Here is a 15,771-nt window from a genome sequence, read left to right as displayed (position 1 = left end):
ACACCCTTTTCTTTTCCTTTGTTTTCTTTTCTTTACTTTTCTTTTCTTTTCTTTTCTTGTCTTTTCTTTAACTTTCCTTTCCTTTCTTTTGTTTTCCAGAATATGACATTGAAACCTGGAGTCATCAGATGGGTGTTACATCTGTGATGATCACAGTGTACATGGTCTCTCTATCTTGACCTGGCCAGTGAGCAGCTAGAAGCAGGAAAAAATGGCTCCTACTGAAACACAGTACATTTTTTACAAATCAAGTCATGGATCAAAATACCCAGGGATGATATGGAATTTTCTCGGAGTTTGAAGCCATCCTGGTCCACATAGCAAGTCCCAGGACAGTCAGAGTCTCTGTCTCAAAAACACACAAATAAAAAGAAAACAAAAACAAGCCTCCTATCACAATAATACCACACCCAGAGTGCAGGATAGCCCAATGAGTCTACATGTAACAAAAATTTAAATTTAACTTTCAAAACAGAGTGCTGCTTGGAATTTATTACAGGGCAGAATTGTCATGTTACAGTGATTGGGTCCTTGTTACAGTCTAACTTTCCCACTAGAAATCAAGACTTTGTGATAAGCTATAGTTTTATTTTTCAAGAAAGACAGAGTTTATCTTGTTTTACTCCTCATCAGTTTGACAAGTTAGAAGAAATACACAACATCCATGGTGCTGGTGAAGGTCCATACAAAGTAGACTGTCAGACCCCACAGAATATGAATTGATATTCACTCTCATACCTAATATTTACCTATCTTATTTATGAGTATATCTTCCCTTTGACCACCCACGTTAAAAATTCATCGAGTACACAAAAGGTGCATTCATATACTAATGGATTTACTTTTATAACAGCAAAAAGTTGCTAATAGCTCATGAGTAATAAGTATATTTCCACATTATAGACTTCCATGCAACTACTACAATTAATAAAGTCCATTAATAGATAGATAAATAGATAAAAATCTTAATAAATAGTTAAAGTCTTTTGTTTGATTTGATTTTAGTAGAGCTTAAAATCCTGTCTCTTACTATACCACGCACACAAAATGAGAACTATGTTTAGCCACTGGAGTTAACTGTAGCAAAGCTGTCCTTCAATGATCCTCACATCACCACAGGGTTTGACCTCCATAGTAAGTATGCTAAGAGTTGACAGTTCTATTGCACCAAGGAAGGAACTGTAGGCCAATTGCTTGGATACAGACTTCAAGCAACGCCAAAGCTATTTGACATGAGTGATTGTCATCATTCTTAGGCCACAGGCAACAGGTTACATTCATGTAAGAAATGGTGTGTGTATTTACATGGTCTATACATGAAGTCATTCAGCAACACCTTCAATGAACAGTGGTTCTGGTTGGAGGGTTGCACAGACATTATGTGAGGGTAATATTCTGTTTTATTGGCTGTGATGATTTTGAAAAACATTCATCTCAGAAAAAGAGTAACTTATTAGGTACTCTTCTTCAAAACTGATAGAATAATTATAAATATCAGGCTCAGCATTTTGTATCATTCTTTGTTTTTCTCTTACCCATCAGGTGAAAACAAAAAGAAAAGGAAAGGAAAGGAAAAAGCCTGGCAGTGGTGGCTCATGCCTTTAATCCCAGCACTTGGGAGGCAGAGGCAGGCAGATCTCTGAGTTCAAGGCCAGCCTGGTCAACAGAGTGACTTCCAGGATAGCCAGGGCTATACAGAGAAACTCTGTCTCAAAAAAAAAACAAAAAACAAAAAACAAAAAACAAAAAAACAAAAACAAAAAAGAAGAAGAAAGAAAGAAAGAAAGCAAGAATTAGGAGGAGAGAAAGACAGGGAAAGTAAGAAAGAAAGCAAGCCCTGAAAAACAAAAATTTTAAAAGGTGAAATTTTTACCTTAGCCAAATATCATGCTGAGTGCCCATATTCCCAACTCCTCTGAGGGTTACTGCTTGGGTGAGGTGACACACACATTTAATTCCACTATCTCATGGGTATCTCTGAGAGATCCTCACCAACCTGGTCTACCAGTGAGTTCAACAGAAGCTGGGTTACACAGTAAAGACAGTCTCAAACACAGAACAAACAGACAACATTTGAGGAGCAAAGACAGTCTAATAAACTCTTAACCCAGAAGTTTGAGACCAGAAAGAAAGCCTCACCCCATCTCTGAAAACAAACAGATCACTACTCTGATTTACAAACAGCTGTAATCAATGTGATTGCATCTGGATTTATTGAAACATCTAAAAACAGAGGACACCTCTGTTTGGGATTTTGGCTTAATGTATCATGGGGAGATCTACTTGTTATCCAAATCTTGAGGCAGGCACACACACACACACCTTTAATCTGAATCTGGCCTCAGCCAATTCAATCAGGGTCAAGCAGGTTAGACTGAATCTAAGCTGGGCCACACCTTCTTGTGGAAGCCTACATAAAGGCAAGTGAGGAGGAGATTTTGCTCTTTGCCTGCTTGCTCTCACCTTGCTAGCAAGTCCATTCCTTCCCTGGGATCCCAGCATCTCTTCTGAAGACCAGTTGAGACCTCCAGCCCTGTGGACTGAGTGGATTCTGGAGTCACGAACTTTCCATTCACAGTCATCCATTGAAATAGAGGGACCACAGCTTGTAAGTCATGCAAATAAATCCCCTTTCTGTATGTAGAGATACTTACTGTTCCTTCTGCTTCTCTAGAGAATGTTGACTAATAGAGTGAGGATGGTTTTCATTTCAAAGATTTAGAAGAAAAATGTTTCCCTCAAAAATATTTCTTTGAGCTGGGCATAGAGGCCCATGGGTTTTATCTCACTACTCAGGAGAGGGAGGCAAGGAAATCCTCGATTCTGAGGCCAGCCTGGGCTATGTGTGAAGTTCTAGGCTACATAGTCTGACTAGGTCTTAAAGGTAACCAAAAGAAACAAACAAACAAATGTTCTCTGTCTCTACTCTTAAGGACATTGAGATGAATCTTAGACTGGGACCCAGTGAGTTTCATTCCAAAGGAATTGATTGCTCAGCCTAATGCCTTAAACACTAAGCCCCTTCCTTCTTTTAATATAATATCTATACTTTTAATTCTCCTTCTTAACATCCTTCTAGGAGGGCTCCAAGAGTGTCTCCATGGTAGTGTGTTTCGACAGCAGTTGGGTAGAGGTCAGAAGACTTCTCTGGGTGAATTGTATCCTCGGACGTTAGGAACAAGAGACTGTGCTCAGCTCTTTAGGTTTGTATGTTGAAATGTTTCCAATGTTTTTTAGAAATTGCGGTGTTATTAGACACATAGGAATCATTCTGAGTAGATCAGAATTGTATGTAACCAGTTCTATCATTTGCAAAACAGAGAGGAGAAGATACTTCTATCCATATGGGTTAAATTCAAGCCTTTGTTGGTACATACTGTTCAAGTTCAAAATACTTGTTTTTCCTAATCAAGTTCTCAGGAACCCTTCCCTATTGCTTAATGATACAATGTGTTGAAACTACGGGTGTACGGTTTTTGTTTTTTTTTTTTTTTAGTTATTTTTTATTTGATGTATTTTTTATTTACATTTCAAATGATTTTCTCTTCTCTCTCCCAGCACTCACCAAAAGTCCCATAAGCCCCCTTCCCTCCCTCTGATCTCCCACCTACCCTTTCCCAATTCCCTGTTCTGGTTTTGCCCTATACTGCTACACTGAGTCTTTCCAGAACAAGGGGCCACTCCTCTGTTCTTCTTGTACCTCATTTGATGTGTGGGTTATGTTTTGGGTATTCCAGGTTTCTAGATTAATATCCACTTATTACTGAGTTTAGACCATGATTGATCTTTTGAGACTGGGTTACCTCACTTAGTATGATGTTCTCCAGCTCCATCCATTTGCCTAAGAATTTCATGAATTCATTGTTTCTAATGGCTGTATAGTACTCCATTGTGTATATATACCACATTTTTTGCATCCATTCTTCTGTTGAGGGATACCTAGGTTCTTTCCAGCTTCTGGCTCTTATAAATAGGGCTCCTATGAACATAGTGGAGCATGTATCCTTATTACATGCTGGGGAATCCTCTGCGTATATGCCCAGGAGTGGTTAAGACAAGTTTAAAATTTTGTTTTCAATCCAGGTACCCTGGATCTGAGGCCCGAACCTGTGCTCATTATGGTAGACAAATTGGACATGTCTTTGGATGACATCATCAAGCTGAACCATAGTCAGCAAGGAGCTCTAGCATGGGGCCTTGGCCAGGGATTGGGCCAGGGCTGGGGTCAGGGTCGGGGCCAGGCCCTGGGCAGAGGCCGGGGTAGGGGAAGAGCTGGATCCCAGGGTGGCCGGGAAGCAGTGCAGTCCACCACAGGGGTAAAACCCGGCTGCTGGCCTAGGAGGAACTGGCGTGCCTTCGCCCACAGCAGGAGGAACCTGCTGGCACCATACAGCAGAGTGAATCAACTTCAGGACAAGTGGCAGCATGGTCCATTCCACAGTGGCTTCAGGGGTGGAGCCTGCGAGGAGACCAGTGGGAAGCTGCTTGTGTCAAACCTGGATTTCCGAGTGTCTGATGATGATATTCAGGAACTCTTTGCTGAATTTGGGAGGTTGAAAAAAGCCTCTGTGCGCTATGATCGCTCTGGACAAAGTTTGGGCAAAGCAGATGTGCACTTCGAACGCAAAGCAGATGCACTGAAGGCTATGAAACAGTACAATGATGTCCCTCTGGATGGCCGCCCTATGAAGATCCGGCTTGTCACCTCACAGTTTGGTATGCAAGGAAGACCTGCACAAAGCATGAACAGAAGGGGCATGACAGGAAACCCTGGCTCTAGAGGTTTTGGCGGTGGAGGCACCAGGAGATGGACACGTGGAGGCTACAGGGGAGGAGGTAGAGGGGCCAGCAGCAACTCGAAGCAGCAGCTTACTGCAGAGGAGTTGGACGCACAGCTGGATGCTTATCGAGCCATGATGGACACCAACTAAACAACCAAGAGACCTCACAAGTAACAGGACCCGGAAGCCTCATCTGTGATGTCCAGGGGGAGGGTTGCCACCTGAACTGTGCAGGCCACGGTGGATTAGTGTTTTGCCTCCTTTTATTTCTTCCTTTTTATCTGTTTTGAAATAAAATCTAAAAACTCACGCCATGTTTTACTTTGTTCTTTTTAATTTTTTTTTCTGACACAAAACTGTTTTAAACTATGTTTTTTTAGGGGATCAATTTTTTTTAATGTAGGGAGGTGCTAGAGTCAGCTCCCTAAGAAATCTTTATATTATTCTGGGTATGTAGACATATAAAGTAGGCTTTCAATTCAAAGCATGTGCTGAAAGTAAAGAATAAATATACATAATATGATTAAAAACTCCTTTGATAATTTTGTCGTATAGTCTGATCATACTCATTCCCTTCCCCCAGTTCCTCTTGGATTTTCCCCTCCTTGCCATACATCCAAGTTAGTAAGGTAAGTCCTTTCTTGATATTCCCCCTCCCATCAGACCACCAACCACTGCCCCTACTCCTTCCCCTGCCTCCATGTACAGTCTGTTCCACCCAACACACTCCTGCCTCCCCCTTGAGTTTCCCTTTGTTGGGACCTCTGTTGAGCCTTTACCTGACCAAGGACCATTCCTCCCACTGATGCCCAACAAGGCCTTCCTCTGCCACATTTTTGGCTGGAACTATGTGTGCCCCTTTATTGATGGTTTAGTCCCTTGGTGATTTTGGAGATAAATTGTACTGGTTACTCTTGGGGAGAAGATGTCATTCTCCCCTTTGCCACAATAAAATAGAAATGTGTGTAGAAAAAAAAGCAAGTATTGTAGGGTCATAAAATAATAACAAATCCTTAATGACAAATTATTGTAATACAAGGGCTCATTCACACAACATTCTAGAAAACAATCTAGAATTTGTTGTTCAAATTAATATAGCTATACACTGTTCACCTGGTTGCCCTATCCCCCAAAATGTTTAACAGACATTGAATCTGTGTTTGCTCAACTTGACTCCCAAGAACTTTCCCTTTGGGGCAGAGATGTTTGGGTTGGTGGGTTGGTGGTTTTTCGTTTTGTTTCATTTTGTTTTGTTTTGTAACCTGGCTGTCCTTGAACTCACTCCTTAAAGCATGCTACCCTCTAACTGGCAGAGATCCTCTTATATCTGTTCTCCAAGTGGAGGGATTAAAGGTGTGAATTTCCAGACACACCCTTTTCTTTTCCTTTGTTTTCTTTTCTTTACTTTTCTTTTCTTTTCTTTTCTTGTCTTTTCTTTAACTTTCCTTTCCTTTCTTTTGTTTTCCAGAATATGACATTGAAACCTGGAGTCATCAGATGGGTGTTACATCTGTGATGATCACAGTGTACATGGTCTCTCTATCTTGACCTGGCCAGTGAGCAGCTAGAAGCAGGAAAAAATGGCTCCTACTGAAACACAGTACATTTTTTACAAATCAAGTCATGGATCAAAATACCCAGGGATGATATGGAATTTTCTCGGAGTTTGAAGCCATCCTGGTCCACATAGCAAGTCCCAGGACAGTCAGAGTCTCTGTCTCAAAAACACACAAATAAAAAGAAAACAAAAACAAGCCTCCTATCACAATAATACCACACCCAGAGTGCAGGATAGCCCAATGAGTCTACATGTAACAAAAATTTAAATTTAACTTTCAAAACAGAGTGCTGCTTGGAATTTATTACAGGGCAGAATTGTCATGTTACAGTGATTGGGTCCTTGTTACAGTCTAACTTTCCCACTAGAAATCAAGACTTTGTGATAAGCTATAGTTTTATTTTTCAAGAAAGACAGAGTTTATCTTGTTTTACTCCTCATCAGTTTGACAAGTTAGAAGAAATACACAACATCCATGGTGCTGGTGAAGGTCCATACAAAGTAGACTGTCAGACCCCACAGAATATGAATTGATATTCACTCTCATACCTAATATTTACCTATCTTATTTATGAGTATATCTTCCCTTTGACCACCCACGTTAAAAATTCATCGAGTACACAAAAGGTGCATTCATATACTAATGGATTTACTTTTATAACAGCAAAAAGTTGCTAATAGCTCATGAGTAATAAGTATATTTCCACATTATAGACTTCCATGCAACTACTACAATTAATAAAGTCCATTAATAGATAGATAAATAGATAAAAATCTTAATAAATAGTTAAAGTCTTTTGTTTGATTTGATTTTAGTAGAGCTTAAAATCCTGTCTCTTACTATACCACGCACACAAAATGAGAACTATGTTTAGCCACTGGAGTTAACTGTAGCAAAGCTGTCCTTCAATGATCCTCACATCACCACAGGGTTTGACCTCCATAGTAAGTATGCTAAGAGTTGACAGTTCTATTGCACCAAGGAAGGAACTGTAGGCCAATTGCTTGGATACAGACTTCAAGCAACGCCAAAGCTATTTGACATGAGTGATTGTCATCATTCTTAGGCCACAGGCAACAGGTTACATTCATGTAAGAAATGGTGTGTGTATTTACATGGTCTATACATGAAGTCATTCAGCAACACCTTCAATGAACAGTGGTTCTGGTTGGAGGGTTGCACAGACATTATGTGAGGGTAATATTCTGTTTTATTGGCTGTGATGATTTTGAAAAACATTCATCTCAGAAAAAGAGTAACTTATTAGGTACTCTTCTTCAAAACTGATAGAATAATTATAAATATCAGGCTCAGCATTTTGTATCATTCTTTGTTTTTCTCTTACCCATCAGGTGAAAACAAAAAGAAAAGGAAAGGAAAGGAAAAAGCCTGGCAGTGGTGGCTCATGCCTTTAATCCCAGCACTTGGGAGGCAGAGGCAGGCAGATCTCTGAGTTCAAGGCCAGCCTGGTCAACAGAGTGACTTCCAGGATAGCCAGGGCTATACAGAGAAACTCTGTCTCAAAAAAAAAAAAAAAAAAAAACAAAAAACAAAAAACAAAAACAAAAAAGAAGAAGAAAGAAAGAAAGAAAGCAAGAATTAGGAGGAGAGACAGACAGGGAAAGTAAGAAAGAAAGCAAGCCCTGAAAAACAAAAATTTTAAAAGGTGAAATTTTTACCTTAGCCAAATATCATGCTGAGTGCCCATATTCCCAACTCCTCTGAGGGTTACTGCTTGGGTGAGGTGACACACACATTTAATTCCACTATCTCATGGGTATCTCTGAGAGATCCTCACCAACCTGGTCTACCAGTGAGTTCAACAGAAGCTGGGTTACACAGTAAAGACAGTCTCAAACACAGAACAAACAGACAACATTTGAGGAGCAAAGACAGTCTAATAAACTCTTAACCCAGAAGTTTGAGACCAGAAAGAAAGCCTCACCCCATCTCTGAAAACAAACAGATCACTACTCTGATTTACAAACAGCTGTAATCAATGTGATTGCATCTGGATTTATTGAAACATCTAAAAACAGAGGACACCTCTGTTTGGGATTTTGGCTTAATGTATCATGGGGAGATCTACTTGTTATCCAAATCTTGAGGCAGGCACACACACACACACCTTTAATCTGAATCTGGCCTCAGCCAATTCAATCAGGGTCAAGCAGGTTAGACTGAATCTAAGCTGGGCCACACCTTCTTGTGGAAGCCTACATAAAGGCAAGTGAGGAGGAGATTTTGCTCTTTGCCTGCTTGCTCTCACCTTGCTAGCAAGTCCATTCCTTCCCTGGGATCCCAGCATCTCTTCTGAAGACCAGTTGAGACCTCCAGCCCTGTGGACTGAGTGGATTCTGGAGTCACGAACTTTCCATTCACAGTCATCCATTGAAATAGAGGGACCACAGCTTGTAAGTCATGCAAATAAATCCCCTTTCTGTATGTAGAGATACTTACTGTTCCTTCTGCTTCTCTAGAGAATGTTGACTAATAGAGTGAGGATGGTTTTCATTTCAAAGATTTAGAAGAAAAATGTTTCCCTCAAAAATATTTCTTTGAGCTGGGCATAGAGGCCCATGGGTTTTATCTCACTACTCAGGAGAGGGAGGCAAGGAAATCCTCGATTCTGAGGCCAGCCTGGGCTATGTGTGAAGTTCTAGGCTACATAGTCTGACTAGGTCTTAAAGGTAACCAAAAGAAACAAACAAACAACTGTTCTCTGTCTCTACTCTTAAGGACATTGAGATGAATCTTAGACTGGGACCCAGTGAGTTTCATTCCAAAGGAATTGACTGCTCAGCCTAATGCCTTAAACACTAAGCCCCTTCCTTCTTTTAATATAATATCTATACTTTTAATTCTCCTTCTTAACATCCTTCTAGGAGGGCTCCAAGAGTGTCTCCATGGTAGTGTGTTTCGACAGCAGTTGGGTAGAGGTCAGAAGACTTCTCTGGGTGAATTGTATCCTCGGACGTTAGGAACAAGAGACTGTGCTCAGCTCTTTAGGTTTGTATGTTGAAATGTTTCCAATGTTTTTTAGAAATTGCGGTGTTATTAGACACATAGGAATCATTCTGAGTAGATCAGAATTGTATGTAACCAGTTCTATCATTTGCAAAACAGAGAGGAGAAGATACTTCTATCCATATGGGTTAAATTCAAGCCTTTGTTGGTACATACTGTTCAAGTTCAAAATACTTGTTTTTCCTAATCAAGTTCTCAGGAACCCTTCCCTATTGCTTAATGATACAATGTGTTGAAACTACGGGTGTACGGTTTTTGTTTTTGTTTTTTTTTAGTTATTTTTTATTTGATGTATTTTTTATTTACATTTCAAATGATTTTCTCTTCTCTCTCCCAGCACTCACCAAAAGTCCCATAAGCCCCCTTCCCTCCCTCTGATCTCCCACCTACCCTTTCCCAATTCCCTGTTCTGGTTTTGCCCTATACTGCTACACTGAGTCTTTCCAGAACAAGGGGCCACTCCTCTGTTCTTCTTGTACCTCATTTGATGTGTGGGTTATGTTTTGGGTATTCCAGGTTTCTAGATTAATATCCACTTATTACTGAGTTTAGACCATGATTGATCTTTTGAGACTGGGTTACCTCACTTAGTATGATGTTCTCCAGCTCCATCCATTTGCCTAAGAATTTCATGAATTCATTGTTTCTAATGGCTGTATAGTACTCCATTGTGTATATATACCACATTTTTTGCATCCATTCTTCTGTTGAGGGATACCTAGGTTCTTTCCAGCTTCTGGCTCTTATAAATAGGGCTCCTATGAACATAGTGGAGCATGTATCCTTATTACATGCTGGGGAATCCTCTGCGTATATGCCCAGGAGTGGTTAAGACAAGTTTAAAATTTTGTTTTCAATCCAGGTACCCTGGATCTGAGGCCCGAACCTGTGCTCATTATGGTAGACAAATTGGACATGTCTTTGGATGACATCATCAAGCTGAACCATAGTCAGCAAGGAGCTCTAGCATGGGGCCTTGGCCAGGGATTGGGCCAGGGCTGGGGTCAGGGTCGGGGCCAGGCCCTGGGCAGAGGCCGGGGTAGGGGAAGAGCTGGATCCCAGGGTGGCCGGGAAGCAGTGCAGTCCACCACAGGGGTAAAACCCGGCTGCTGGCCTAGGAGGAACTGGCGTGCCTTCGCCCACAGCAGGAGGAACCTGCTGGCACCATACAGCAGAGTGAATCAACTTCAGGACAAGTGGCAGCATGGTCCATTCCACAGTGGCTTCAGGGGTGGAGCCTGCGAGGAGACCAGTGGGAAGCTGCTTGTGTCAAACCTGGATTTCCGAGTGTCTGATGATGATATTCAGGAACTCTTTGCTGAATTTGGGAGGTTGAAAAAAGCCTCTGTGCGCTATGATCGCTCTGGACAAAGTTTGGGCAAAGCAGATGTGCACTTCGAACGCAAAGCAGATGCACTGAAGGCTATGAAACAGTACAATGATGTCCCTCTGGATGGCCGCCCTATGAAGATCCGGCTTGTCACCTCACAGTTTGGTATGCAAGGAAGACCTGCACAAAGCATGAACAGAAGGGGCATGACAGGAAACCCTGGCTCTAGAGGTTTTGGCGGTGGAGGCACCAGGAGATGGACACGTGGAGGCTACAGGGGAGGAGGTAGAGGGGCCAGCAGCAACTCGAAGCAGCAGCTTACTGCAGAGGAGTTGGACGCACAGCTGGATGCTTATCGAGCCATGATGGACACCAACTAAACAACCAAGAGACCTCACAAGTAACAGGACCCGGAAGCCTCATCTGTGATGTCCAGGGGGAGGGTTGCCACCTGAACTGTGCAGGCCACGGTGGATTAGTGTTTTGCCTCCTTTTATTTCTTCCTTTTTATCTGTTTTGAAATAAAATCTAAAAACTCACGCCATGTTTTACTTTGTTCTTTTTAATTTTTTTTTTCTGACACAAAACTGTTTTAAACTATGTTTTTTTAGGGGATCAATTTTTTTTAATGTAGGGAGGTGCTAGAGTCAGCTCCCTAAGAAATCTTTATATTATTCTGGGTATGTAGACATATAAAGTAGGCTTTCAATTCAAAGCATGTGCTGAAAGTAAAGAATAAATATACATAATATGATTAAAAACTCCTTTGATAATTTTGTCGTATAGTCTGATCATACTCATTCCCTTCCCCCAGTTCCTCTTGGATTTTCCCCTCCTTGCCATACATCCAAGTTAGTAAGGTAAGTCCTTTCTTGATATTCCCCCTCCCATCAGACCACCAACCACTGCCCCTACTCCTTCCCCTGCCTCCATGTACAGTCTGTTCCACCCAACACACTCCTGCTTCCCCCTTGAGTTTCCCTTTGTTGGGACCTCTGTTGAGCCTTTACCTGACCAAGGACCATTCCTCCCACTGATGCCCAACAAGGCCTTCCTCTGCCACATTTTTGGCTGGAACTATGTGTGCCCCTTTATTGATGGTTTAGTCCCTTGGTGATTTTGGAGATAAATTGTACTGGTTACTCTTGGGGAGAAGATGTCATTCTCCCCTTTGCCACAATAAAATAGAAATGTGTGTAGAAAAAAAAGCAAGTATTGTAGGGTCATAAAATAATAACAAATCCTTAATGACAAATTATTGTAATACAAGGGCTCATTCACACAACATTCTAGAAAACAATCTAGAATTTGTTGTTCAAATTAATATAGCTATACACTGTTCACCTGGTTGCCCTATCCCCCAAAATGTTTAACAGACATTGAATCTGTGTTTGCTCAACTTGACTCCCAAGAACTTTCCCTTTGGGGCAGAGATGTTTGGGTTGGTGGGTTGGTGGTTTTTCGTTTTGTTTCATTTTGTTTTGTTTTGTAACCTGGCTGTCCTTGAACTCACTCCTTAAAGCATGCTACCCTCTAACTGGCAGAGATCCTCTTATATCTGTTCTCCAAGTGGAGGGATTAAAGGTGTGAATTTCCAGACACACCCTTTTCTTTTCCTTTGTTTTCTTTTCTTTACTTTTCTTTTCTTTTCTTTTCTTGTCTTTTCTTTAACTTTCCTTTCCTTTCTTTTGTTTTCCAGAATATGACATTGAAACCTGGAGTCATCAGATGGGTGTTACATCTGTGATGATCACAGTGTACATGGTCTCTCTATCTTGACCTGGCCAGTGAGCAGCTAGAAGCAGGAAAAAATGGCTCCTACTGAAACACAGTACATTTTTTACAAATCAAGTCATGGATCAAAATACCCAGGGATGATATGGAATTTTCTCGGAGTTTGAAGCCATCCTGGTCCACATAGCAAGTCCCAGGACAGTCAGAGTCTCTGTCTCAAAAACACACAAATAAAAAGAAAACAAAAACAAGCCTCCTATCACAATAATACCACACCCAGAGTGCAGGATAGCCCAATGAGTCTACATGTAACAAAAATTTAAATTTAACTTTCAAAACAGAGTGCTGCTTGGAATTTATTACAGGGCAGAATTGTCATGTTACAGTGATTGGGTCCTTGTTACAGTCTAACTTTCCCACTAGAAATCAAGACTTTGTGATAAGCTATAGTTTTATTTTTCAAGAAAGACAGAGTTTATCTTGTTTTACTCCTCATCAGTTTGACAAGTTAGAAGAAATACACAACATCCATGGTGCTGGTGAAGGTCCATACAAAGTAGACTGTCAGACCCCACAGAATATGAATTGATATTCACTCTCATACCTAATATTTACCTATCTTATTTATGAGTATATCTTCCCTTTGACCACCCACGTTAAAAATTCATCGAGTACACAAAAGGTGCATTCATATACTAATGGATTTACTTTTATAACAGCAAAAAGTTGCTAATAGCTCATGAGTAATAAGTATATTTCCACATTATAGACTTCCATGCAACTACTACAATTAATAAAGTCCATTAATAGATAGATAAATAGATAAAAATCTTAATAAATAGTTAAAGTCTTTTGTTTGATTTGATTTTAGTAGAGCTTAAAATCCTGTCTCTTACTATACCACGCACACAAAATGAGAACTATGTTTAGCCACTGGAGTTAACTGTAGCAAAGCTGTCCTTCAATGATCCTCACATCACCACAGGGTTTGACCTCCATAGTAAGTATGCTAAGAGTTGACAGTTCTATTGCACCAAGGAAGGAACTGTAGGCCAATTGCTTGGATACAGACTTCAAGCAACGCCAAAGCTATTTGACATGAGTGATTGTCATCATTCTTAGGCCACAGGCAACAGGTTACATTCATGTAAGAAATGGTGTGTGTATTTACATGGTCTATACATGAAGTCATTCAGCAACACCTTCAATGAACAGTGGTTCTGGTTGGAGGGTTGCACAGACATTATGTGAGGGTAATATTCTGTTTTATTGGCTGTGATGATTTTGAAAAACATTCATCTCAGAAAAAGAGTAACTTATTAGGTACTCTTCTTCAAAACTGATAGAATAATTATAAATATCAGGCTCAGCATTTTGTATCATTCTTTGTTTTTCTCTTACCCATCAGGTGAAAACAAAAAGAAAAGGAAAGGAAAGGAAAAAGCCTGGCAGTGGTGGCTCATGCCTTTAATCCCAGCACTTGGGAGGCAGAGGCAGGCAGATCTCTGAGTTCAAGGCCAGCCTGGTCAACAGAGTGACTTCCAGGATAGCCAGGGCTATACAGAGAAACTCTGTCTCAAAAAAAAAACAAAAAACAAAAAACAAAAAACAAAAAAACAAAAACAAAAAAGAAGAAGAAAGAAAGAAAGAAAGCAAGAATTAGGAGGAGAGAAAGACAGGGAAAGTAAGAAAGAAAGCAAGCCCTGAAAAACAAAAATTTTAAAAGGTGAAATTTTTACCTTAGCCAAATATCATGCTGAGTGCCCATATTCCCAACTCCTCTGAGGGTTACTGCTTGGGTGAGGTGACACACACATTTAATTCCACTATCTCATGGGTATCTCTGAGAGATCCTCACCAACCTGGTCTACCAGTGAGTTCAACAGAAGCTGGGTTACACAGTAAAGACAGTCTCAAACACAGAACAAACAGACAACATTTGAGGAGCAAAGACAGTCTAATAAACTCTTAACCCAGAAGTTTGAGACCAGAAAGAAAGCCTCACCCCATCTCTGAAAACAAACAGATCACTACTCTGATTTACAAACAGCTGTAATCAATGTGATTGCATCTGGATTTATTGAAACATCTAAAAACAGAGGACACCTCTGTTTGGGATTTTGGCTTAATGTATCATGGGGAGATCTACTTGTTATCCAAATCTTGAGGCAGGCACACACACACACACCTTTAATCTGAATCTGGCCTCAGCCAATTCAATCAGGGTCAAGCAGGTTAGACTGAATCTAAGCTGGGCCACACCTTCTTGTGGAAGCCTACATAAAGGCAAGTGAGGAGGAGATTTTGCTCTTTGCCTGCTTGCTCTCACCTTGCTAGCAAGTCCATTCCTTCCCTGGGATCCCAGCATCTCTTCTGAAGACCAGTTGAGACCTCCAGCCCTGTGGACTGAGTGGATTCTGGAGTCACGAACTTTCCATTCACAGTCATCCATTGAAATAGAGGGACCACAGCTTGTAAGTCATGCAAATAAATCCCCTTTCTGTATGTAGAGATACTTACTGTTCCTTCTGCTTCTCTAGAGAATGTTGACTAATAGAGTGAGGATGGTTTTCATTTCAAAGATTTAGAAGAAAAATGTTTCCCTCAAAAATATTTCTTTGAGCTGGGCATAGAGGCCCATGGGTTTTATCTCACTACTCAGGAGAGGGAGGCAAGGAAATCCTCGATTCTGAGGCCAGCCTGGGCTATGTGTGAAGTTCTAGGCTACATAGTCTGACTAGGTCTTAAAGGTAACCAAAAGAAACAAACAAACAAATGTTCTCTGTCTCTACTCTTAAGGACATTGAGATGAATCTTAGACTGGGACCCAGTGAGTTTCATTCCAAAGGAATTGATTGCTCAGCCTAATGCCTTAAACACTAAGCCCCTTCCTTCTTTTAATATAATATCTATACTTTTAATTCTCCTTCTTAACATCCTTCTAGGAGGGCTCCAAGAGTGTCTCCATGGTAGTGTGTTTCGACAGCAGTTGGGTAGAGGTCAGAAGACTTCTCTGGGTGAATTGTATCCTCGGACGTTAGGAACAAGAGACTGTGCTCAGCTCTTTAGGTTTGTATGTTGAAATGTTTCCAATGTTTTTTAGAAATTGCGGTGTTATTAGACACATAGGAATCATTCTGAGTAGATCAGAATTGTATGTAACCAGTTCTATCATTTGCAAAACAGAGAGGAGAAGATACTTCTATCCATATGGGTTAAATTCAAGCCTTTGTTGGTACATACTGTTCAAGTTCAAAATACTTGTTTTTCCTAATCAAGTTCTCAGGAACCCTTCCCTATTGCTTAATGATACAATGTGTTGAAACTACGGGTGTACGGT

At 40.7% G+C, this 15,771-nt stretch overlaps 2 protein-coding genes across 6 annotated transcripts; both read left to right on the top strand.

Moving 5' to 3' along the window:
- Positions 1-4,118: 4,118 nt before the first annotated feature.
- LOC127682383 (THO complex subunit 4-like) lies at positions 4,119-4,931 on the top strand. Of its 3 annotated transcripts, none has more exons than XM_052178766.1 (2): positions 4,119-4,170; positions 4,315-4,931. In XM_052178766.1, exons 1-2 carry the CDS (start codon positions 4,119-4,121, stop codon positions 4,929-4,931), a joined length of 669 nt encoding a protein of 222 aa, XP_052034726.1. The 3 variants fall into 3 exon arrangements, with proteins under 3 accessions (XP_052034726.1, XP_052034725.1, XP_052034723.1); XM_052178765.1 differs by having other exon boundaries at positions 4,119-4,181; positions 4,242-4,931; XM_052178763.1 differs by having other exon boundaries at positions 4,119-4,931.
- A 5,333-nt stretch (positions 4,932-10,264) lies between these two features.
- Positions 10,265-11,077, top strand: LOC127682382 (THO complex subunit 4-like). Of its 3 annotated transcripts, none has more exons than XM_052178762.1 (2): positions 10,265-10,316; positions 10,461-11,077. In XM_052178762.1, exons 1-2 carry the CDS (start codon positions 10,265-10,267, stop codon positions 11,075-11,077), a joined length of 669 nt encoding a protein of 222 aa, XP_052034722.1. The 3 variants fall into 3 exon arrangements, with proteins under 3 accessions (XP_052034722.1, XP_052034721.1, XP_052034720.1); XM_052178761.1 differs by having other exon boundaries at positions 10,265-10,327; positions 10,388-11,077; XM_052178760.1 differs by having other exon boundaries at positions 10,265-11,077.
- Positions 11,078-15,771: the final 4,694 nt, after the last annotated feature.

This window comes from Apodemus sylvaticus, chromosome 4, assembly GCF_947179515.1.
Source record: "Apodemus sylvaticus chromosome 4, mApoSyl1.1, whole genome shotgun sequence".
Lineage (NCBI taxonomy): Eukaryota > Metazoa > Chordata > Mammalia > Rodentia > Muridae > Apodemus > Apodemus sylvaticus.
Note: the sequence above shows the minus strand (reverse complement) of the source record. Positions and strands in the feature narration are given on the sequence as shown.